The following is a 25,115-nucleotide window of genomic DNA, read 5'->3' as shown; positions in this document are numbered from 1 at the left end:
TCTCTTTGCCAGCTTTACCCTCACCCTGCTGAGCTGATGTCTGTGCCACCCCCACCTCAAACCACAGCTTGCCAGGTTGTTTGGCTTTTTGTTTGCTTTTACATTTCAAGCTCAGCTTTCTCATTGGCAGCATCCTGTTTACTAAAAAAAAAAAAAAAATAGAAAGGGGAAAAAAAAGCACCCCTGTTTGTTCTGGATGTGGTGCCAGTGAAATAAATGTTCTTCCTCCTGTTGTAGCTACTGCAGGAATAGCAAATTCAGTCAGAGCCACTTGGGCTGGGGGCACAAAACATGTCATGCCATGTCCCTTGAGCTCCATCCTCCTGCAGACACCCTCCTGTTTGCAGAGGGACCTCACTGGGCAAGGCTGGAAATTCTTCTGCTTCGTTTCTGTGGCCTCTTGCCTTCTGTGCAAACCATAGTGCTGGGTTCAGCTGTGCAGATCATCATCAGTTGTGAAATGTGTTGCCTTTAGATTTCTCACATTTTAGAATTTAGTTCAGCTCTTCTACAGAGTCATTTTCATGAAATCATATAAAAATTTAACCTTAGGAGGGCATCGATACCAGCCACTGATTTGAGGTAGGAATGGCTGCCAAGTAAGATGAGGTTTTACTGGGCAGCTCTTAGTGCCAGCATCCTCACATTTATCTTAAACTGCTAAGATAATTAAAAACAAAATTTTCATTTGGTTTGCTGCTTCATTTTCCAGCATCAATAAAACTGTTGTCACTTCTCACTTGTTACAGGTGAAAACGAACTGCTGAAATTTTCTTCCATTAGGACTTCTCATGACAAGATCCTGCTGAAGTGGGAGCCCTACTGGCCCCCTGATTTCCGTGACCTCCTGGGCTTTATGCTGTTCTACAAGGAGGCGTAAGTGACCCCCTCAGGTGACACAGCAGTGGCCTGCCTGGGCTGCCACCAGCAGCAGCTGGCATTCACAGGTGGATGTTAAACCTGCTGGATGTTTTGCCTGAAGGCAAAGCTATTCAGTCTCTGATTTTGTGGCTCCTACATTGAAGTTTGCAGTGATATCCTTCTGTAAATGTGTTCATTAAGATCTCTGACTTGTGCACAGTCACAATTCCTCATTTAAGAACAATCCAAACTTTAGTTACTCCTGCTGTTCTAGACACACAAACCATGGAGTCTCTCATCTCCCCACTCTCTCTGTGGAATGCTGAGGGTTTTATCCCCTTTGAGGTGGGAAAGATTCTCTTAGAATCCAGGTAACCAAGCTGATTTTCATACAGCTGACAATAATCAGTCTGGATTTAGTTGTTGGGGTCATGTGTGGCACAGATCCTGCTCTGTGATGCTGTTGGAGGCCCAGGTGTCAAAGCTCCCAGTGCCTCCATTTCAGAATAAATACAATGAGATAATTTTACTTTCTCTGAAGGTTAAAGGGTGATAACTTCCTGTGTGTCTTTAGAAATGTTTTTAAGAGCCTGATTGAGGATTCTTTTAATTGGAGCCTTCTCTTTCCTCAAGTCCCTACCAGAACGTGACGGAGTTCGATGGCCAGGACGCCTGTGGCTCCAACAGCTGGACAGTTGTGGATGTGGACCCCCCACCACGCTCCAACGAGCCCAAAGCCCAGGCCCAGCCAGGCTGGCTCCTGAGGGGCCTGAAGCCCTGGACACAGTATGCAGTGTTTGTGAAAACCCTGGTCACCTTCTCCGACGAGCGACGCACGTACGGCGCCAAGAGCGAGATCATCTACGTGCAGACCAACGCCACGGGTCAGTGCTGCACTCCTGGGCTACAGCCAGGCCTAGCTAAGTCTGCCTGAGGGTTATCCAGAGAATTTCCACTGCCCTGCTTTGGTAGGGAGGAATTATCGAGAGAATTTCCCACTGCTCTGCTTTGGTAGGGAGGAATTATCCAGGAAACTCCCCACTGCCCTGCTTTGGTAGAAGGGAATTTCCCACTGCCCTGCTTTGGTAGGGAGGAATTATCCAGGAAATTTCCCACTGCCCTGCTTTGGTAGGAGGGAATTATCCAGGAAATTTCCCACTGCCCTGCTTTGGTAGGGAGGAATTATCCAGGAAATTTCCCACTGATCTGCTTTGGTAGGAGGGAATTATCCAGGAAACTCCCCACTGCCCTGCTTTGGTAGGGAGGAATTATCCAGGAAATTTCCACTGCCCTGCTTTGGTAGGGAGGAATTATCCAGGAAATTTCCCACTGCCCTGCTTTGGTAGAAGGGAATTATCCAGGAAATTTCCCACTGATCTGCTTTGGTAGGAGAGAATTATCCAGGGAGTTTCCCACTGCCCTGCTTTGGTAGGAGGGAATTACCCAGGAAACTTCCCACTGCCCTGCTTTGGTAGGAGGGAATTACCCAGGAAACTTCCCACTGCCCTGCTTTGGTAGGGAGGAATTATCCAGGAAACTTCCCACTGCCCTGCTTTGGTAGGAGGGAATTATCCAGGAAATTTCCCAATGCCCTGCTTTGGTAGGAGGGAATTATCCAGGGAATTTCCACTGCCCTGCTTTGGTAGGAGGGAATTATCCAGGAAACTTCCCACTGCTCTGCTTTGGTAGGGAGGAATTATCCAGGGAATTTCCACTGATCTGCTTTGGTAGGAGGGAATTATCCAGGAAACTTCCCACTGCTTTGCTTTGGTAGGGAGGAATTATCCAGGGAATTTCCCACTGCCCTGCTTTGGTAGGGAGGAATTATCCAGAGAATTTCCACTGCCCTGCTTTGGTAGGAGGGAATTATCCAGGAAATTTCCCACTGCCCTGCTTTGGTAGAAGGGAATTATCCAGGAAACTCCCCACTGCCCTGCTTTGGTAGGAGGGAATTATCCAGGGAATTTCCCACTGTCCTGCTTTGGTAGGGAGGAATTATCCAGGGAATTTCCCACTGCCCTGCTTTGGTAGAAGGGAGTTATCCAGGAAACTTCCCACTGCCCTGCTTTGGTAGGGGGGAATTATCCAGGGAATTTCCCACTGCCCTGCTTTGGTAGGGAGGAATTCCTAAACCAGGGCTGTGATTCCAGCTGGTGCCAATGGTCACCTCTTCTACTCAGTTGTGGGGTCTCGTTAAGATAAGGCTGGAAGAGACCTCCAGGGTGATCCAGCCCAGCCTGGTGGAGCCTGCTGGGTGCCAGGGAATGCTTGATTGCCATAGAAATGGAAATTTGCCTGTGCTGGTGCCTGCTTTGCCAGGCTCTGAGGGCAGTGCAGTGACCTCTGTCTCTTGCCCGCCGCTGCAGTTCCGTCAGTCCCGTTAGATCCCATCTCTGTCTCCAACTCCTCATCCCAAATCATCCTCAAGTGGAAGCCTCCCTCAGAGCCCAACGGGAACATCACACACTACCTGGTGTACTGGCAGCAGCAGGCAGAGGACAGTGAGCTCTATGAACTCGATTACTGCCTGAAAGGTGAGTGGCTGCCTCTCCTTCCAGCCCTTTCCCTCCGTCTCTCCCAGAGCTGCCTGGGGATTTTGCCTTGGGGGTGCTCTGGGGATTTTGCCTTGGGGGTGCTCTGGGGTCCCAGTTCTGCTGGATTCAGGACTGTTTTTCTGGAATCAGCTCTGTCCCTCCCTGTTCTGTTACGTTAGGTGCTGCTGCCAAGGTATGTGCAGAAGGTCTAAAAACGTTTTTGACAAAGTAATCACATGTTTTTTCCACTGGGGAATCTCCCTTCTGCCCTTGCTCCTTTTAATTATAAGTTTATTAGCAACAATAGAGATAATAAAGTTAAAAATTTGGGTGCTGCTGGAGCTCAGGGCCAAGTTCATTTTTGAAGGCAGCTGGTGCCTGGTTTGGAATTCCTTGAGAAGAGAGAATTGCACTGAAGACTTCCAAAATCTCACCTGCTGCTCTGTGTTACCTGAACTGGGATAAAGCAGCATCCAACTCCATTTCAAAAAGAGCATTTTTGAATTAAAGGCCTGTTAGAAAAGAGGGAACTGCTCAGCTCTGGATGGGAAATATGGGATGTCCAAATGTGCCATGAATCCTGTGTACAGTGGTTTGGGATCTTTTTGTAGGATCAAACATCTTCTACCACGACAGGCACAAGTGACACTAAAACTGTTTTGTCCCCAGGATTAAAGCTGCCCTCAAGGACGTGGTCTCCTCCTTTTGAATCTGAAGACCCCCAGAAGTATAATCAGAGTGAAGCTGAGGATGTCAGTGGGGAATGTTGCTCCTGTCCTAAAACAGACTCCCAGATCCAGAAGGAGCTGGAGGAGTCTGCTTTCCGCAAGACCTTCGAGAATTATCTCCACAATGAGGTTTTTGTGCCCAGGTGAGGACTTCAGACAGGTCTGTCCAGGGCTCAGGGGCAGGGAAATGTAATTGAGGATTAAAGAAAAATACCAGCTTGGACACAGCCACACTGCCAGGCTTCCACGAGCCTGTCTGGTGCAGCTGGATATGGTGTTGGAATGGGGAGAGCAGAGCAGCTGCCACAGATGTTCCTGCAGATTGGGAAGCTCCTGCTTTCATTTCCTGTCCCTGAATTCTCCTCAGCTCAAGAATAAAGTGAGAATCCTTAACAAACAGCCTGCAGCTCATCTGGCATCAGCTGATGCCAAAAATAGCGATTTTCTTTTCCTGTCTTGAAATTTTGTGGTCAGGTTTTTCATTGAGTTGAAAAGAAAGGAGAAGGGCAGTTCACCAGGCCACAGCCTCGTCCTCCAGCCTGGTGTTTGTGGTCTCCCTTCCCTGAGTGTGGGAAATGCCTCCAATACCATGAGGAATGTGAGTGCCTGGGTGGTGAATGTCCTGTTTGGAGTGGCACACTCGGTGTCACATTAAGTGGTGTTGAATGTCTTCACACTTCATCTGCAGCCTGGGGAGGAAGTGCTGGGGAGCAGGGTAGACTCTGTGGGGATTTGCCTTCTTCCCTCTCATGCCTTTTGTGCTCTAAATTTATTCTCTGCCTGCTGCCCTCAGCCAACAAACCTGCATTTGCAGCTGCCTGACAAAAGCTGGGTCACTGCACTGAGCATTTTCCCTGTTAAGGCATCCCTGGGGCTCCCTGCCCTGCTGCCTGCACTCCTCACCTGGAAGCTTGGGCAGAACCCCTCCTTTTGCTGTTCCCTGGCTGTTGGTGCCCATCAGGATGAGCTCCAGTGTGCCACAGGATGCCAGGACATGACATATCCCAAAGCAGAGGAGAACCAAGCCACATGCCAAAGCCAAACTCCTCCTGATGCAGGCAGACAATTCTGACAGTCTGATTTCTTTTTTTTTTTTTTTTCCCTGCCCCCAATTTTATTGTGCAGCCAGCCCAGGATCCTTCTCAGGCCAGTTTCTGGGGTGTGTATTTTAGGAAGAAGCCAATCACCAGATGTGCCACCTTGTCAGCCTCCTGAGGAAGAAATCCCCACATCCCATGGCCAGCTAATCCTCTAAAACAAGCCAGTGCTGAAGAGGCCTCCCTGCTGCCACGTGCCCTGCTGCTCTTCCCTGGCAGGCTCCAGGCTGTCAGCACATAAATCAGAATTCTTCTTCCTGTGAATACTGTGCTATCACCTGCTCCCAGGGCCTGGCAGGGAGCAGGGAGTGTGGTTTACTTCAGGTGCTTTTTTTGTGGCTCCTGCGAGTTCAGTGACCTCTCCTGAGGTGCTGTGTGGCCTCTCCTGGAGAGCAGGAACTTGCCAGTCACGGGAGGAATGTCAGGGATGAGGCCAGCAGGGAACAGGAGATGCCAGGGGAGCAGTTTCTCCCTGATATCTTCTTGTTTTCCATGTGCCATTTCTGCCCTCCTGCTCTGATCCCTGGGCAGGATCCAGCCTTGGTGCAGGGCTGATCTCACCCTCTGGAAATCACAGTTCCTTCCCCCTGGGCACGTTGATTACCCACTGCAGGAGGCACTGTCACACCTCCTGGGGCTCAGCTTTCTCTGGCAGTGACAAAAAGCCAAACAAGAAGTTCAGGAATGTTCCTCTGGGCAGGCAGAGCTGGCAGTGCCTCACTCCAGGGCCCCTTTGGGGCTGAGCAAAGGGGCCAGCAGAAGCTAAAGCTTTGTTTCTTCTTTCCTTTGCTCTCATTTTGGAGGAGTTCTGCACAGGCTGGAGCTCAGGGCAGGTCACACCCTGGCACAGGCTGCCCAGGGATGGATGTGAGGAGTCTCCATCCCTGGAGAGCCCAGCGTGGTCCTGAGGCACCTCCAGCTGATCAGACACTCCCCAGAGGTGCCCCCCAGCCTCAGCCCCCCAGGATTCTGTGGGAAGCAGGGAGAGGTTCAGAAAAAGTCCTGAGAGGCAGAGGGGAGCTCAGTGGCTGCTGTTCAGGGTGGCATTCCAGGTACTCCATCACCACTGCAGCAAGGGCAGGAGCAGCCCCAGCTCTCTGTCTCTGTCCTCTGTCACACACATTTGTGCCATTCCCAGGATCTGAGGAATGACTCCCTTTAAAAGTTACTGCTTCCCCCTGTGTTTCCCAATTCAGTTAATTGTGAAGACACATCTAAAATGCTTTGGCCAGGCCAGCTGACCTGGGGCAGTTTCAGGGCTGTGAAAAGCTTGGCTTAAGGTACCAGAGGCATTTTTGGAACCCCCCAGCACAGGCCATGCTGTGTGTGCTGAGGTGTCACTTGCAGCCCCCTGACACCCCCTGGTCACCTGTGAGGACAGGAGGAACCTGGAGCTGAGGGTTTCACTGGGAGCTCCCTGCAGTGCTGAGATGGCCTCAGTGCAAATTGCACTTGAACAACTCTGAGAAGAATCAGATGTTTGAAAATACAGAGAATTTGGCAAGAAAATTGCTGCAAATCCAGGATAATAAATATGGGAAGATTGGGGACTTACAGCTTCAAAAGCTTTTCTTAACTTACTGTGGCTTGAGAAGGAAGGAATTCTTGCATTTGACTCTGTGTTGCATCAGTGGTCAAATTACTGTTTTACTTGTGAAAAACAAAATTCCCTCGAACACGAGGATCAGCTGAATTCACACTGGATAAGCAGAGGGTGTAGCTTTGCTTTTTATGCAAACCAGGTCCTGTTTGACCACAAGGAATCCTTCCCAAGGAGGGAGGTGGCATGACCCAGAGCTGGGTCCCTGAACTCTGCCCCATCCCGAGGGGACACTGCTCACAGCACACACTGAGGGAGCAGCAGCTCCAAAAGGAGTTAATTAGTAATTAAGAAAGAGAAAACTTAAAACTGGAATGTGCTTGCTGAACCTGCTGTTTGCCATCCTTATTTGTCATCAGGTGGATGAATATTCTGCAGGAAGGAATTCCTGGCTGGCAGGGTGGGCAGGCCCTGGCACAGGTGCCCAGAGCAGCTGGGGCTGCCCCTGGATCCCTGGCAGTGCCCAAGGCCAAGCTGGACAGGGCTGGGAGCAGCCTGGGACAGTGGGAGGTGTCCCTGCCATGGCAGGGGTGGCACTGGAGGGGCTTTGAGGTCCCTTCCAACCCAAACCATGCTGTGATGATGGCAACTCCATGAATATTTGTGTTGTGTTGTGTGCTGTGTTGAGGACATGTCAGACTCTGCTTTTGGCTGGTGCCTTTGCTGTAGGAGGAGAATTGCACCAGGGAGGGCAGAGGAAGCAGGGAAGGTGGCAGAGACCTGTCAGAGCAAAGCCCTGCTGGGGCTGGGGCTGGCCATGGCCTGCTAGTCAGAGGTGGCAGTGGAAAGTTCAGTTCAGCAAAGATTTGCTTCAACAGCTTGTTACATTTTTAGAGCCTGGAGATGCCTCAAGTGTGGGTTCAGATCAGGTCACTCTTTGTACCCTTTAATAGCTGCACACACATGCACACACACACAAAAAGATCATCACCCCCTTAAAATACATGGTCTGGATTTCAGCTGGCATTAATTCCTTTTGTGTAACTGAATACAGTTACTGATTCACCACCTTGGTTAGTTCCCGACCTGGAATTCCCCGTGGCAAATATGTGGCAGCACATAACACTGTTAGATTGAGCACTTTTGGTTTGGTACTGATCCCTTCTTCTTCTTCTTTTTGTTTTTTCTTGCCAAGAAAATGAAATTTTTGCATGTTTCTTAATTCTGTTGAATTTATTCTGTTTATTTGCTGACAAAACCTGACATTAAAGCTGTCTGGTGGCACTCAGGTGCAGACAGGGAAGGTGACATGGTCACACTGCAGGTGCTGGTTTTACCAGTGAAAAAATCACATTTTCAGACTGAAATGCAATAACCTGAGGGGCAGCATTTGGTTAACAAAACCACACAGTGAATATGTAATCAGAATCATGAGTTCTAAATGCATGCCTTGAAAAGGACTTAATAGATTTGATCTCTTGGGAAAAGGTTAAAATTCTTTGTGTATCCATCGAGGTTCAGCCTTGGGGGTGAGAGTGGCCTTTTGCTTTATAAATGCAAGTTAGTGACACTTGGGACATGTGGCACATCTGAGGTCACTGAGTGGGGCCATGGTGTGACCTGCTGTGCTCAGGGCTGAGCTCCAAAGCATTGCAACCCTGCCTGAGGCATCTGGGAGGCAACCTGGTAGAGTTAGACTCAGCTGAGAGACCCAGGGGAACTTGAATTCTAAGCAAGTACTTGAAGCTTGGGTTGGTTTGTTTTTATTTTATCTCCCTGTGTGCAGTTGTGCAGGGAGGAGAGTCTGGGGGATGCAGAATTTTGTAAAGATGCATGTCTTGGTTAAAAAAAAAAAAAAATCCTGAATTTCTTCGTTGCTTTGCAAATATCAGGACATCTCAAACTCTGCTTTTGGCTGGTGCCTTTTGCTGTAGGAGCAGAAACAGCACAGGGAGGGCAGAGGAAGCAGGGAAGGTGGCAGAGACCTGTCAGAGCAAAGCCCTGCTGGGGCTGGGGCTGGCCATGGCCTGCTAGTCAGAGGTGGCAGTGGAAGGTTCAGCTCAGCAGCAAAGATTTGAGTTTTCAGTGGCCCTCTGAGCTCTCCCATGCTGCCCCTCCCTTTCCAGCTGGATGTGTTGGCCCTGGCTGTGGCACTAACCAGGTGACCCCTGTTGTCCAACAGGCCATCGAGAAAACGAAGAGACCTGGGCTCCGTGGCAAACGCCACCGTGGTGTTCCCCACCATCCCATCCTCCCCCAACAACTCAGCAGCAGCTGAGGGTGCAGAGGAGCAGAAACCTTTTGAGAAGGTGCTGTCCAAGGAGTCCCTGGTGATCTCGGGGCTGCGCCACTTCACCGGGTACCGCATCGAGCTGCACGCCTGCAACCACGACGCCCAGGAGTCCCGCTGCAGCGTGGCAGCTTATGTCAGTGCCAGGACCATGCCAGAAGGTGACTCTGTCCCCCAGCCCTGCTGTGCCTGGTGGCTGCTCCCACAATGCTGCTTTTCCCACGGGAGGCAGCTGCAGTATGTGAGACAGGGGCTGTCCAGACGTCCCGGTGGGAAAGGAGGATGGATGAGGTATTGGCAGGGGTGAACTTTGCCCAAAGACATGGAACTAAACCTGATCTTGAACTTGGTTCTAGCTAAAGCTGATGACATTGTTGGCCCAGTGTCCCATGAGCTGGTGGAGAAGAACACAGTGCATCTGAAGTGGCAGGAGCCAAAGGAGCCCAACGGCCTCATCGTGCTCTACGAGGTGAACTACGGGCGGCTCGGGGAGACCGAGGTGAGAGGTTCTGTCACAGCACCTTTGGTGGGAGGTTCTGCTGTCACAGCACCTTTGGTGGGAGGTTCTGCTGTCACAGCACCTTTGGAGAAGTGGCTGCCCCTGGGAGCCCAGGCTCTTTAGGATCTGACAGTCCTTGTGCATGCAGTGCCCTGACTAGTTGGGTTTCGGGGTGCAGAACTAAAGGAATCCAGAACTTCACTGGTGAATTTGTCTCCTCTGGAAGTCTGGGATGACATCAGTGTCAGTGCCATGGGGACAGGGCTGGTGTCAGTGCCTCAGGGACAGTGGCACTCCCCAGTGCAGGCCCAGTGTCAGTGCTGAGAGCCAGAGCAGCAGATGGCACTTGCTCTCTGTAACCTGACCTACTGCCCTGCAAAGCACAAATCCAGCACAAACCACTAACCTGGAGCAGACTGAGAGCCCTTGGGTGTGTGTTTGCCAGCTGGGGAGGTGCTGCAGGAGCCCCAGGGAGTCATCAGGGAGCCCTGGGTGCTGCAGGAGTTGTGGGGAGCTGTCAGGGAGCTCTGGATGTTACAGGAGCCCCCAGGAGCTGTCAGGGTGCCCCAGGTGCTGCAGGAGCCCCCGGGAAACTCTCAGGGAGCCCTGGGTGCTGCAGGAGCCCCCAGGAAACTCTCAGGGAGTCCTGGGTGCTGCAGAATCCTGGGGAGCTGCCAGGGAGCTCTCGATGTTACAGGAGCCCCCAGAGGCTGTCAGGGAGCTCCAGATGCTGCAGGAATCCTGGGGAGCTCTCAGGGTGCCCCGGGTGCAGCAGGAGCCCCCATGAAACTCTCAGGGAGCCCCCAGGAGCTGTCAGGGAGCCCTGGGTGCTGCAGGAGCCCCCAGGAGCTGTCAGGAGCCCCGAGTGCTGCAGGAGCCCCCAGGAAAATCTCAGGGAGCCCCCAGGAGCTGTCAGGAGCCCCCAGGAGCTGTCAGGGAGCCCCGGGTGCTGCAGGAGCCCCCAGGAAAGTCTCAGGGAGCCCCCAGGAGCTGTCAGGAGCCCTGGATGCTGCAGGAGCCCCCAGGAAAGTCTCAGGGAGCCCTGGATGCTGCAGGAGCCCCCAGGAAAGTCTCAGGGAGCCCTGGATGCTGCAGGAGCCCCCAGGAGCTGTCAGGAGCCCCGAGTGCTGCAGGAGCCCCCAGGAAAATCTCAGGGAGCCCCCAGGAGCTGTCAGGAGCCCCGGGTGCTGCAGGAGCCCCCAGGAGCTGTCAGGGAGCCCTGGATGCTGCAGGAGCCCCCAGGAAAGTCTCAGGGAGCCCCCAGGAGCTGTCAGGGAGCCCTGGATGCTGCAGGAGCCCCCAGGAAAGTCTCAGGGAGCCCCCAGGAGCTGTCAGGGAGCCCTGGATGCTGCAGGAGCCCCCAGGAGCTTGCAGGAGCCCCCAGGAGCTTGCAGGAGCCCCCAGGAGCTGTCAGGAGCCCCGGGTGCAGCAGGAGCCCCCAGGAAAGTCTCAGGGAGCCCCCAGGAGCTGTCAGGGAGCCCTGGATGCTGCAGGAGCCCCCAGGAAAGTCTCAGGGAGCCCGCAGGAGCTGTCAGGAGCCCCGGGTGCAGCAGGATGAGCCTGGCACTGCCCTGTCCCCACAGGAAGCCCATTTCTGCGTGTCCCGCAAGCACTTTGCCAGCGAGGGCGGCTGCAGGCTGCGGGGGCTGCAGCCTGGCAACTACAGCGTGAGGATCAGGGCCACCTCCCTGGCTGGGAACGGCTCCTGGACAGAGCCCACCTACTTCTACGTGGCTGATTACTGTGAGTTCATTTTATTTTTGGCTTCTAATCCCGGACAGAAACTCGGGTTATTTCTGGAGGATGGGGTGTAGCAAGCAGGGAGTCACTAAATATTTACCAAATGCATCTGTTGTCAAGACCCTGAAATTACTTGGAAACACATGGCTTTTGTTTATCAGTCCTCATTCTGACCAGCCCCACATTTTGATGTGAAATTGCTCCTAGTTTTGTATTTGTTCCAATTTATTGAAGGGGGAGATTTTATTGAGGAAAAAATTTGTGGTTTGGACTTAATACCTTCAACTGTCTCTTTCTCTCCTAGTGAATGCTCAGCCAAATATTGCTGTTATCATTGTTCCTATTATTTTTGCCATAATAATTGCTGGAATTATTGGAGCTGCTTATGTGCTTGTGAAAAAGAGGTGAGTGCAGTTTCCTCTTGTTTTCACCAGAAACACCAAAACTTACATCCAAAAGTTTTGCTGCTTTGTTGGGAGTCAGTTTTTGTTTAGTTTCTAATTTCCACAGTGATTGCAGCATTAATTTAAGTGCAGGAAATAGTTTGTGCCATGTGGGGTCAGTTTATTTGCTGCATGCTTTGGGGATTGATCAAACTGCCCTCACCTCAGAGGCTGCAGAGTGCTCAGGATTTTGTGTCTCTTCCAGACAAACTGAAGGACCAACAGGACCCCTGTATGCATCCTCCAACCCTGAGTACATCAGTGCCAGTGATGGTGAGAGCAACCAGGGCTTCTTTCTTGTGCAATCATGCAGCCAGTGCAGCAGGATGGGATGGGAGTTCTCTTTGTGGGGTTTTCTGGTCCTTTTGTAGAATTCACCCCCCTCAGTCTGGCAGCACTACCCAAAGCTGCTGCAGGAGCATCTTCCAGAAGATGCTCTGTCACTGACATATTTTATGAAAAATCATTTTGCTAAATTCTTTTCTCCTGAGAAGCTAAGAAGCCTCAGAAACAAAATGTAAACAATAATTATCTGCTGCTGTAGAATGCAACAAGTGCATCTTTAATTAACCCATGTAAGTTTTTACGTGATAACCAATGACAGCCACCTGTGTCAAAGCTGTGAGCAGTCTCAACATTTTATTATCTTTTCCCTTCCCTTCCCTTCCCTTCCCTTCCCTTCCCTTCCCTTCCCTTCCCTTCCCTTCCCTTCCCTTCCCTTCCCTTCCCTTCCCTTCCCTTCCCTTCCCTTCCCTTCCCTTCCCTTCCCTTCCCTTCCCTTCCCTTCCCTTCCCTTCCCTTCCCTTCCCAAACCTTCCCAAACCTTCCCAAACCTTCCCAAACCTTCCCAAACCTTCCCAAACCTTCCCAAACCTTCCCAAACCTTCCCTTCCCAAACCTTCCCTTCCCAAACCTTCCCTTCCCAAACCTTCCCTTCCCAAACCTTCCCTTCCCAAACCTTCCCAAACCTTCCCAAACCTTCCCAAACCTTCCCTTCCCTTCCCAAACCTTCCCTTCCCAAACCTTCCCTTCCCTTCCCTTCCCTTCCCAAACCTTCCCTTCCCTTCCCTTCCCTTCCCAAACCTTCCCTTCCCTTCCCTTCCCTTCCCTTCCCTTCCCTTCCCTTCCCTTCCCTTCCCTTCCCTTCCCTTCCCTTCCCTTCCCTTCCCTTCCCTTCCCTTCCCTTCCCTTCCCTTCCCTTCCCTTCCCTTCCCTTCCCTTCCCTTCCCTTCCCTTCCCTTCCCTTCCCTTCCCTTCCCTTCCCTTCCCTTCCCTTCCCTTCCCTTCCCTTCCCTTCCCTTCCCTTCCCTTCCCTTCCCTTCCCTTCCCTTCCCTTCCCTTCCCTTCCCTTCCCTTCCCTTCCCTTCCCTTCCCTTCCCTTCCCTTCCCTTCCCAAACCTTCCCTTCCCTTCCCAAACCTTCCCAAACCTTCCCAAACCTTCCCAAACCTTCCCTTCCCTTCCCAAACCTTCCCTTCCCAAACCTTCCCTTCCCTTCCCTTCCCTTCCCTTCCCAAACCTTCCCAAACCTTCCCTTCCCTTCCCTTCCCAAACCTTCCCTTCCCTTCCCAAACCTTCCCTTCCCTTCCCTTCCCTTCCCTTCCCTTCCCTTCCCTTCCCTTCCCTTCCCTTCCCTTCCCTTCCCTTCCCTTCCCTTCCCTTCCCTTCCCTTCCCTTCCCTTCCCTTCCCTTCCCTTCCCTTCCCTTCCCTTCCCTTCCCTTCCCTTCCCTTCCCTTCCCTTCCCTTCCCTTCCCTTCCCGAAACCTTCCCGAAACCTTCCCGAAACCTTCCCGAAACCTTCCCGAAACCTTCCCGAAACCTTCCCGAAACCTTCCCTTCCCGAAACCTTCCCTTCCCTTCCCGAAACCTTCCCTTCCCTTCCCAAACCTTCCCAAACCTTCCCTTCCCTTCCCAAACCTTCCCTTCCCAAACCTTCCCTTCCCTTCCCAAACCTTCCCAAACCTTCCCTTCCCAAACCTTCCCTTCCCTTCCCAAACCTTCCCAAACCTTCCCAAACCTTCCCAAACCTTCCCTTCCCAAACCTTCCCAAACCTTCCCAAACCTTCCCAAACCTTCCCTTCCCAAACCTTCCCTGTCCTTTCTTGCCTTCTGATAAAATCCTTTCTTCTATTCTTTGACTACAGTTCTAATATATAATTTTCTTTTAATATAATATCACAAAATAATAAATCAGCCTTCTAAAACACAAAGTCAAAATTCTCATCTCTCCCCTCGTCCTGAGACCCCCTGCAAACAGCGCCACAGTGCTGAGCTCAGAATGTTCCCTGTGCCCAACAGTGTATGTCCCCGACGAGTGGGAGGTGCCACGGGACAAGATCACCCTGCTGAGGGAGCTGGGCCAGGGCTCCTTCGGGATGGTCTACGAGGGCATCGCCAAGGACATCGTCAAGGGAGAGCCCGAGACGCGCGTGGCCGTGAAGACGGTGAACGAGTCGGCCAGCCTGCGCGAGCGCATCGAGTTCCTCAACGAGGCCTCTGTGATGAAAGGCTTCAGCTGCCATCATGTGGTAAGTGCTGGCTGCCTCAGCACACAGCTTCCAGTGCCTTCAGAGCCCAGCCCTCAGCTGATCCATCAGAGCCGGGATCTCTCCCTGCTGGAATCCACAGAACCCGCTCTGCCCGAGTCGTTTCACTGCTGCTCGTTTTAAACCTCTCAGCCTGACAAGGCCTTGTGGGCTGTTCTCAGCTCTCTTTGGACACAGCCTCGAGGGAATTTCTCACTCGTTTTCCAGGTTCGGCTCCTCGGAGTGGTCTCCAAGGGACAACCTACTCTGGTGGTCATGGAGCTGATGGCACATGGGGATCTGAAAAGTTACCTCCGCTCTTTGAGACCTGAAGCCGAGGTAAAGACAGGAGAGAGGGAGTCTGTTACAGAACAGAGTGACTTGATTTGGGGTTTAATACTTTTTTATCTAATGGCTTTAAGCTGAAAAGGGGTAGATTTGATGTGATTTTGGGAAGACATCCTTGGCTGTGCGGGTGGGCAGGGCCTGGCACAGGTTGCGCAGAGAAGCTGGAAATACCCAAGGCCAGGTTGGAAGGTTGGAGCAGGGCTCCCTGCTCATGGCAGGGAACTGGATGATGTTTAGGGTCACACCTAACCCAAAGCTCTCTGTGACTGTGACTTTTCCTGGCAGAATAACCCCGGGCGGCCGCCCCCGACGCTGAGGGAGATGATCCAGATGGCCGCGGAGATCGCCGACGGCATGGCCTACCTGAACGCCAAGAAGTTCGTGCACAGGGACCTGGCAGCTCGCAACTGCATGGTGGCAGAGGACTTCACTGTGAAAATCGGGGGTAGGTGCTGCTGGTCCCTCCCAAGCCTGGCCATTCTGTGATCAGGAGATGGTTCTGTGCATCGTGTTTGTTGTAAAAGCAAGTTGATACAAACCCAGGTGATTTTCACCGTCAGCCTTTGGGAAATTGCAGCACCTCCCTCTGTTTCTTCCCTGTGACAGAATTGTGTGGACTTCAGTAAGAACATCTCCTGTCGAGCCAGAGCAGCTTTTCTCACCTGCTCTATTCCCAAAGCTCTGTCCTAAAAGTTCATTACCTTTCCAGCCTAAACTACCTGGGTTTGTCTCACTGCTCTTTGCGTTCATGAGAATCAAGACAAGGAAGGAGTTGGGTGCAGCAAACCCACTGCTGATAATCCTGTCATTGGGTCAGGTGGCTTTAAAAAGTAATTTAACCCCGATTATAACCCAAAGTCTTTTAGTAATAAGTAAATGCAACATTTAAAAATAATCTGGAACCCCACAGTATGGTGATTTTTCAGAGCTCTCTGGAGTTATAGCCAGGGCAGTGGGATTTCAGACAAAGGGAGCTCTGTTTTACTTACAGAGGGTGAATAAAATAATGTTTAGAATAGAAGCTGTCACCAAAAAATTTAACTCTGGAGTCTCTGTTGTGACTCTGTAGAAAAAAAAATGCAGGAAAAGGGAAATGTTTTGACCATTAATCACGAGGTGACAGATGACTGCAGGCTGGGCTTTGGCAGTGGGGGGAAGGCAACATCTATCTGGAGATGCTGCACAGGAAAAGCAGGATGGAGGGAGAGGCATTTAACTCATCCCAATTGCTTCCCTCAGACTTTGGGATGACCAGGGACATCTACGAGACGGATTATTACCGCAAGGGGGGCAAAGGGCTGCTGCCCGTGCGCTGGATGGCCCCGGAGTCGCTGAAGGATGGGGTGTTCACCACCTACTCCGACGTGTGGTAAGCTGTCCTCTGCAATCCCAGATGGATTCCAGCTCAGGAGCTCCTTGTTTTAGCACACATAATTTAAACTGACTTGCTCAGAGCACAGACAAAACAAAGCCGTTGTTTTGAAACACTTCCATAAAAATATAGTCGTGTTCTTTAGAAGTTCATTTTCCAAAACAGCTCTGTCACTGGGAGGGCTCCAGGATGTTTTGTTCTCACCAGGAGCTTTCTCTCTCCCTTAGGTCATTTGGTGTTGTCCTTTGGGAAATAAGCAGCTTGGCAGAGCAGCCCTACCAGGGACTCTCCAACGAGCAGGTGCTCAAGTTTGTCATGGATGGAGGATACCTGGATCAGCCGGACAACTGCCCGGAGAGGCTGTAAGTGCCAGGCAGGGACAACCAGCCCAGCTGCACTCTTGGCCTGAAGTGTGGCCCACAAAGATGGCCTGACCTGGGGCACCTCCTAACCCTCCTCGACTGGGGAGGACAAACCCAGACTTTAGTGAGGCACCTCCCACAGAAATTCCACCAAAGTGTCCTTAGTGATCCAGGGAAGGGGCTGCCCAGGGAGGTTTGGAGTCCCCATCTCTGGAGGTGTCCAAGGAAGGCCTGGACATGGCACTCGGTGCTCTGGGCTGGGTGAAAAGGTGGGGGTGGGTCAAGGGTTGGACTTGATGATCTTGGGAGGTTTTTTCCAACCTCAGTGATCCTGAGATTCGGAGATTTGAGATTCTGAGATCTGAGATTCTCCTGTGAGGAGTCACACTGGAGCAATAGTGAGGGAAAGCAGCTCTGGCTGGAAAAGGAAGCATAGATGGTAACTCTCTGGTTCTGGTAGCCTCTTCCCCCAGCTGCTTCTGGCCAAAACAGCACTTCCAGAGTCATAAAATAAACATGTTTTGTGAGCATCCCTATGAAAAAAGCCTGCTGTGCTGGACATTTGTCTGATGACCAGTTACAAACTCCAGTTTGAGACTCTATTTGTATTTGTGAGTTCTTTCTCCATGGTGTCTGATAACATGTGACCTCTTCCTGCAGCCTTTCTTTTGGGTGGGATGTTTACAGGACCTCTGTCCTCTGCCCAGCCTCCCATTTTCCTTGAAGTTTTGGGAGCTTTGTTATCTTTCAGGCTGAGTTAAAATTAAAAGGGAATTAATTAAAAAAGGATGACCTGGCTGTAAGTGCGTGTGCACACACACACACACACACACAGAGGCAGTGAACCACAGCCCTGTTTCCTTCAGCAGCCAAGTTAAGAACAATTGAAGGAATCGGAAGGAATTTTTTAATCTAGACAGAAATAGAGAAAAAGGAGTGTCAGGATCTACAGGCAGATGTGGAGGCTGGAAAGAGAACAAGCAACCTGGGGTGTCAGAGGTGCAGTGTGGGTGGTGGGGGGCTCTGCCATGGGTGCCAGGCTTGCTCTGCACGTGGGATTGTTTCTGCTGCCCTGACTGTGCTCTGTGCTGCTGCAGGCACAGCCTGATGCAGATGTGCTGGCAGTACAACCCCAAGATGCGCCCCACCTTCATTGAGATCATCGAGATGCTGAAGGAGGACTTGCACCCCAGCTTCCACGAGGTCTCCTTCTTCTACAGCGAGGAGAACAAGCCTCTGGAGACGGAGGAGTACGAGATGGACTTCGAGAACATGGAGAGCATTCCCCTCGACCCCTCCTCGTACTCCCAGAGGGACAAAGCGCTGGGGAGGGACAATGGACCCTCCATGGCCCTCAAGGGCAACTATGAGGAGCACATCCCTTACACTCACATGAACGGTGGCAAGAAAAACGGGCGGATTCTCTCCATGCCCAGGTCAAGTCCTTCCTAACACTTCCTGTTTGGCCCAAGGGTTGTGTCTGCTTTTTTCCCCCCCTCCACAAATCTCAGGACTCTTGTTATTGCTGCCACAGTGTATGACACACATCTACAAACTCTTCAGATTTTTAATCATCTTACGATTAATTTTTTTTTTTTTTTTTTTGCCAAGTTGACTGGTTGTCAGTGGACTTATCTGTGAACATAAATGGAAGAGGTTTCCATGGCTGCTGTCCCTTCTGTAACCATGGTTTCACAACAGGAAGCGACCGTGTGAGTTCAACTGAAGGAGAAGCGTCCGCGTTTGCCAGCAGAAGACGTGAAGTTCTCTGGTGCCTGAGCTCCAGCCCAGCAGCACGGAACAAGAGATTTCCAGTAGAATTCCAGGCTTTCAGGCAGCCTCTCCACTACAGCTGAAGGATTCAGCACATCAGTCAGATCCTCAGATTGACCAATAGCTGCTGCTTTCGTACTTTGTTTTCAAGGGGTGAAAGCCCCGGGGTGCGTGCGTGGGCGTGTGTGTGCGTGTGTGCAGTATCGACATGTGGGGTGTACCCGATAGCAAAAGAGACGCTTCTGGTTTTGTACACAACTTTACAGAGCTTTCAGGCACATGGTGGGATTCTCGGGGTGTCCTGCACAGGGCCAGGAGTTGGATTTGATGACCCTGGAGGGTCCTTTCCAGCTCAGCATACTCTATGATTCTCTGTTCTCACAGGAGCTTTCCTCTTCCTGGAAGTGTGTACTTATCTTTTTTCCCCATTTCCCTGGAGGGACTGTATCCTAAACAGATTATTTTTATACTGAGGACTCTTGAGAGCAGGTTTTCTCTCATTAACAAATGAGGAAAACGTGCTGGGAGCTAAATGAGCAGAACTCTGAGATTTGTGGGTACTTTCAAGACCAAACGAAGTAGGAGTCCCCTGACCTGAGACACGGAGTTTTCTGTCCTTACAGCATTGAGTATATATATTGTTTGTTGTAACATATTTAAAGATGTCTTTAGTTTAAATTTTAACTTCATATAAATTATTGACTGTTTATGATCCTTTTGGGGCGGGGAGAGTTTTTGGGGGATTGTTTGGTCTTAAAGTGGTCCAAAGATTTCAGAATGAACTAATTTTAGCCTTGCAGGAGCGATGAAGCACATGTTCAGTTCATACTTGACAAGGCTTTGTAATAGTTTCATGACTTACACAACACAGTCAGCTGGCTCCAGTCGAAGCCCCATCTTGGGTGTTGGGAGCTGAAGGACACAGAACATCCTGGCCTGGAGTCCTGCTCCTCCTCTGCCCCCGTGTCCCTCGCTTTGCCTTCCGTGCCGCAGATGCAGCCGGCGAGAGAGGACGAGCACGAGCTGGAGCTGAGGAATGGACACTGAAGGGGAGAAGCACAAAGCTCTGGGCTCTGCACACCAGAGGTGATTGTGGTTTGCTGCCTCTCTGCTGCTCCCAGGCCTCCAGCCTTGTTGTGTTCCCCGAGATTCCCACTGCAGAACTCCTGGGATGTCAGCGCTCGCCGTCGGGACTGTGCTTTGTCGTGCTGCTGTTTGCAAAGACAGAGCTGACGTTGAAGAATAATGGTGAAACTCAACTGGGGCTGGTAGCATGGAGGTGACAAGAGCAGGGAAAGAAGATGATGGATGTCACAGGCCCGTGGCATGCAGGAGGTGCTTGAACAGCAGGGAGAGATGCTCAGTCCTTCACTTCTCCTCCCGGAGAAGTCCACGATCTGTTTTGTGCTCTCTGCCAGGAGAAAGCGAGGTGCCCTGGCTCAGGAGGGCAGAAGGCTGGGCTGGGCTGTGCCTCCAGCCCGGGCAGTGCCTCCAGCCTGGGCAGTGCTGCTGCTGTGAGCGAGGCAGAGGGGCTGCAGTCCGCAGGGAAGAGCTCTCTGAGCCCAACCCGTGGCTGCAGCTGGTGCTGGGAACCTCTGCCCCCAGCTGCTTCTGGCCAAAACAGCACTTCCAGAGCCGTAAAAGGGGGCACAACAGACTGGGCAGCACCAGGAGCTGTTGGGCCCTTTGCTGCTGGAGGCTGATGGATTTGGCCCAGGTGGAGGGTACAGGTTGCTCCACAAATTTGGGTGGAAAACACAGTCCAGACATGGGTGAGAACCTTTGGATTTCAAAAGGCCTCGTTTACATTTCTTCTGCTTTACAAAGTTGTAACTGTTTAGCAGCTCTATACTACACTGCAGGAAAGAAGACATATTCTCACACTTTTCTAAGGAAGAGAAGTTTTTCTTATTAGAATTTTTTATTTATTTTAATATATAAAACACTGTAAAAAAAAAAGCAACAAACAATTAGTTTTCTTAAACACACGGAACATGTAAATTTGTATCCGCAAAATCTTGGCAGGTGGATGTGGTGGGATTATTTTTGTCCTGTTCTGGTGCAGTCTACCTCAGTGTTTCTTAAGGCTATTTTTTAATACTACACACCTCTAAACCTGTTCAAATATTCTGGTCTGGACCTATTGTGGATCAGGGAAAATCAGTATCAGCTGATTCCAATACCAGGGACCATTCATGAAGGGAATGGGAAGGAGAATGGCCCATCACTGTTGATCCCTAATCTGAACAGTAGTGGCCAATGAACCCATTTACAAATTTGGATCTGATCTCATCCCTTAGTTCTGTTGTGATTTAAAAAAAAAAAAAAAAAGAGCAAAAGATCCATTTAAATGTTTGGACTTTAGTGAACTCATGACCTAAAAGGAGCAGGCTGCTTCCTCCTGGATCAGTATGTGCCAGCATGGAGCAGGGACTGGGACCAGCCTTTGCTGTTGGGGTGGCATTGGGGTGGCTTGGTCACTGCTCTTCTCACTGTGCACAGGTGACCCAAGGTCCTGCCAGTGACCTCCTGAAACAAACCTTTCCCAGCACACCCTTGCTTTGATACCATTTCCAGAGGCAGTGATTATAACTGTGGGAATAGAAGAACTTTTACCTGAAGGAACATTGGAACCTTGTATTGGTCTGGCTTTTCCCCGTGGTTGATACTGGTTGGCCCTGTGAGTACACATGGTTTGAACACTCGGATGGCTGAGCCAGGGAGCGTGTGCTGCTCCATGGACAGGCAGTCCCCTCCCATGGCTCAGTGTCACCTTCACCCTGCACCAAATGGAGCAGTTGATTGTACCCAGCACTGTGTGAAGGTTACTCATCCTTCCTACCTTGTGCCCCGGGGGAGGGAAGGCGTGTGGTACCGCTGGGGAGGGTATCGTGTTTCTCCTCTGTAAAACAAATAACACTAGTGGTTGCTGCTCGTGGCTGCTACAGATCACATTCAGCTGTAGAATTAGGAAGAATAAATGAACATCACCCGCAAAGCCCAGCTCTCACTGCTAGAAAATCCTTCCCTGGCTCACAGCCGACACTTTGGTCTCTGCTGCTGGAAGATCCTCGTCCCAGGGATGCCCAAATGCCTCACTCGGATCTCGCTGATTCCTGCTCAGAGAATTCCTGCAAGTGGAGACTCAAGTGCTATTGAAGCTTCTGGGGTGCTGCCAGGGACCCCAGCCTGGGCAGGGGTGCTGTGCTGAGCCTTCCTTGGGGGACCTGCTGCTCTTTGCTCCGGCCACATCCTTATGGGGCAGAATTCCCCAGCTGCAGTGGAAGCACCACACTTGCTGCTCCTGCTGCTGCTTAGGAGGAACCAAACACTGGTGCAGGAGAGCAGGTGGGATGGCTGGAGGAGGGCAGCCAGCAGTGAGAAGCTCTTTTCTTTCCTTGCATTAATATTTGTTGGAGGGTTGGCTCCTGCCCTTGTGGGCAGAGAATGCCCTGCTCGCAGCACGGGGCAGCAGGACAGACCCCTCAGCCTGTCCAGGAGCAGCTGGAGCCTCCTGGGCACAGTCTGGCACCACCACGTAGCCAGAAATTCCCTCTGGTGAATCAGGAGGAGCAAGAAGCTGAGCTCTGCTGAGCTTTCACTGAGAAAACGTCTGAAGTGCGAGGCTGGAGAGGTTTCTCAGAAAGGTTTCCACATTAAACTCAATTGCCACTTCCTGAATGGCTCTTGCCAATCTGGAACTTCTCTGGCAGGCCAGCACAGCACTGCAAAGCTTGGCTGCTGGGTTAGGAACATGTCTGTCTTGGCTGCTTGTAAATACTCTATTGTGTTGTAAAATAGAAGAGCTCAGACATAAACTCTGTGCCAGCACTGGGTTGGGAAAGGTGATGGGAACTAGACCACGCTGCAGCGATGATGGTAAAGCAGCTGTGTGGGTATGAAGAGGCTGCTTTTAGGTTGCTAAAGGGTACTCTTAATTTATGGGTAGTTTATCTCTTTCCTCCTAAATTTGTATTATAGCGATGGGACACTTTGCTTAATTTTAGTCTGTTGGCTATAGTGTCGGTATCTCTTTGGAAAAAAAAAAATCTCAGAAGTCGCTTCTTGTGTTACTGAGCTGACTGTGCTGAAGTCAAATAGGAAATGACAGGAGGGAGAAGGATGCTGAGCCTCTGCTTTAGAGGAGGGAGGGAGGGAGGCAGTCGAGTTCCCTCTCAAAACCACTGTGACACGAAGATGGACCCTGAGGTGTCCTGGGCCCTTCCTGCTACCAAGACTGGAACCTTGTTTTACAAGCCAGAACGTGAAATATCTTTGTGCCATAAAACCTTACTGTCAAGGCTGTGCCAGGTGCTCCCGTGTGGGATGGGCTCAGAGCCTGGAGGGAGCTCAGAACTGCAGATGAACCCTGTGATCCTCTCGGAGCCGGGGGCTCGCAGGAACCCCGGCCCTGCCCAAAGAGCCGCCGCCCCTCGGAGTGTCCTGTGGTCCAGGGAAAGGAACTGCTCAATGGGTTGGAATCAAGAAATAGTTACTTTGTGAAATTCAACGTAAGATTAGTTTGGTATTTGTATGAACTTAATGGAATTTGGCCTTTTTATTACCTTCTGCTTGGCTCTGTGTTCCCTCTGCTTGGATTCTGTCCGTGAGTGTCGGTGTAAAGCCTTGACGTGTTCAGCCTCGTTAGGAGCATCACAAGAGTGAAGCCAATCATCCAGCTGACTTTTGGAGGAACCTGACTGTTGAAAAGCAACTCTAAAGTTAACCATTTTTAGCAAATCTGCTGTCATTAAATGTGTATTTCTTTTTAAAATGAATTTGCTTGTCCTTCTCGGAAGGAAGCACTTATTCTTGCAGTTTGGGCAAATTCACTGCAGCACAATGCAAGCTGTAAGGGGACAGGTAGAGAAATGACTTTTTAAATATTGTATAATAAAGTTAGTATTAACTCCTATGGTGTTGTTACTTTTTTGCCAATAGATTTGCAATCAGCCAGAAATTCTGATCCTGGTAGTGGTTTTGTTCCCACTCCAGTGTTCCAACTGGTGGTGTTAAACAGTTTCCTTTCTTAACCCAGAAGGATCTCTTGGGAACAGGGTCTGGTGGCTGGGAGGACCTAAAATAGTTCTGGCAGCTAAAGAGGAGCCATCAGTGGAGATTAAATATGGGCTCTTGCTTAGCTGAGCCCCAGCCCCTGGTCAGTCCTAACAGCACCAGTAAATCTTGAGCTGAGGGCTCTTTACCTGAGAGCTCTGAGCTGGACTCAACACCAAAGCTCTGTAAATCCAGACTCTCCCAGCAGCATTCCAACGCTTCCACCATCCCCACTTCCAAGTCTTTTCCCTTAACTGAGTCCCATGAAAACTGATGGAGAATTTTAGGAAGGCCACTTCTAAATCTGCAGAGGTAGAGTGTTGTTTGAGCAGGAAAAGCATTACCTTTTGCTTTAGTTAGGGGAATGATTTTATTCTCGGGATATCAAAAAACTGGTTTGTATTTGAGGACCCTCACAGATGGGGGAACTGGACATCAGCCTCATCCAACACAGCCCAAAGCAAACGCTCTCTGCTTCGCTTCAATAAACCACAGATGGTTTCAGTTACATGTTAGGTGATGTTCTATGAAATATTGAGGTTTTTATTTTTTTTCTCAGTTCATTTTTGCTGCTCCCACCTTTCCCTCTGCGCATCTAAGGTTCCAGAATACAAATAGTACTGCAGATACCTCTTGTTTGAAATAAAGGATCAAATGTGCCATGATATTTTTTTTAAAGGAAGAAAAAAGAGGAAAACCTTCCCCCTTGATTTATTTTTTCAATGTTTTCATATCTAAGAGCCAAGCAGTGACATGTACAGAAAATCTTTGAATAGTAAAAAAAAATCCTTGCTGTGTGTCGGAATATTGAACAATTAACTGTTTATATTAAAATTCTGAATAAATTATCCAAGAATAACTGTTCATTTTGTGTCTGCTGTCTGTGCAGCACTGAAGGCTGCTTTGCTGTGGAGAAAGCAGTAAATTTGTACCTTGGAATGAGTTGCAAAATAAATGGTGTTAAGGAAAAAACCAAACCCCACAGCTCAACCAACTGCAGGCTTGCAGTGTGAAGCCAGTGGAACTCCTCTACCTGATGGCTCTGGTGATCCCTGTCCTCACCCCGGGGCTCTGGGGTGATGCCTCTGATGCCATCGGGTGAACTTTGGTGCCAGGATTCCTTCTGGAGCACGGAGAGCTGTGGCTCTGTGATGTAATTTGTTATTTCCTGGGCGTGGGGCAGGTGTTCTCTCCTCGGAGGGAACCGGTTTTAAAGCATCAAAGGCAGAGGATCAGCCCCACCCTGTCCTGTGGTGGAGCTGCTGTAACCGGGGGTGCACCAGGAGCCTCCTGTCCTGCCCAGGCCCCTCTGGGGGGGTTTCTGACTTAAACCTGGTTTTGTTTCACCAGAGCCAAGATTTCCCTCCTGATGGGCTGCACCAGCGAGGTGAGGGCTGCCCCTTCCTGTCAGGGAGTTGTGCAGAGCCCGAAGATCCCCTCAAGCCTCTTTTTCTCCAGGCTGAGCCCCTTTCCCAACTCCCTCACAGGACTGAGTCTTCAGCCCCTTCCCCAGCTCAGTTCCCTTCTCTGGACACCCTCCAGCCCTTCCATGTCTTTCTCCAGTGAGAGACCCAGAACTGGACACAGCACTCAAGGCCCCACCAGTGCCATTTTTTTCTAAGCCTATCCAGAATTCTCACTGTGAGAATGATCATAAACAAACTGGTATTTTAAGATGTTTCAGAGTTGTTTCTTCTGGCACAGGCTTGTTCTCTGGGGATCCTAAAATGCAAAAATAAACAAAGCCACAAAACTTGAACTTGCTATCCCGAGAGGTTTGCTTCCCACTGGGCTCTCTGGGATGCTGTGGGGAGGCTGCTGAGGCTCAGACTGTCCTCGTGCCATTATCCCTCATCACTCTTCCAGGCTGCCTGCACAGCTCAGCTTTGGCACCCCCCAAGCTGTGTCAGACACGTGGCAGGAGGGAAAGAGCTCATCCTTGTTTGAG

The 25,115-nt window shown here is 50.8% G+C and overlaps 1 protein-coding gene across 1 annotated transcript in view; it reads left to right on the top strand.

Annotated features, from left to right (window-relative positions):
- The window catches only part of INSR (insulin receptor), a 63,193-nt gene extending 39,162 nt beyond the window's left edge, over positions 1-24,031 (top strand). The window contains exons 7-21 of the mRNA XM_059869921.1: positions 750-876; positions 1,495-1,745; positions 3,228-3,395; positions 4,065-4,266; positions 8,943-9,211; positions 9,407-9,549; positions 11,133-11,292; positions 11,594-11,693; positions 11,938-12,005; positions 14,031-14,260; positions 14,486-14,596; positions 14,891-15,050; positions 15,845-15,974; positions 16,205-16,339; positions 17,437-24,031. Of these exons, the coding sequence (XP_059725904.1) occupies positions 750-876; positions 1,495-1,745; positions 3,228-3,395; positions 4,065-4,266; positions 8,943-9,211; positions 9,407-9,549; positions 11,133-11,292; positions 11,594-11,693; positions 11,938-12,005; positions 14,031-14,260; positions 14,486-14,596; positions 14,891-15,050; positions 15,845-15,974; positions 16,205-16,339; positions 17,437-17,791 (2,609 nt within the window). The 3' untranslated portion in view covers positions 17,792-24,031. The remainder of the gene's footprint in view (positions 1-749; positions 877-1,494; positions 1,746-3,227; positions 3,396-4,064; positions 4,267-8,942; positions 9,212-9,406; positions 9,550-11,132; positions 11,293-11,593; positions 11,694-11,937; positions 12,006-14,030; positions 14,261-14,485; positions 14,597-14,890; positions 15,051-15,844; positions 15,975-16,204; positions 16,340-17,436) is intronic.
- Positions 24,032-25,115: the final 1,084 nt, after the last annotated feature.

The sequence above is a fragment of the Haemorhous mexicanus genome, chromosome 29 (genome assembly GCF_027477595.1).
Source record: "Haemorhous mexicanus isolate bHaeMex1 chromosome 29, bHaeMex1.pri, whole genome shotgun sequence".
Lineage (NCBI taxonomy): Eukaryota > Metazoa > Chordata > Aves > Passeriformes > Fringillidae > Haemorhous > Haemorhous mexicanus.
The sequence above is the reverse complement of the archived record's forward strand: the minus strand, read 5'-3'. Positions and strand labels throughout refer to the sequence as shown.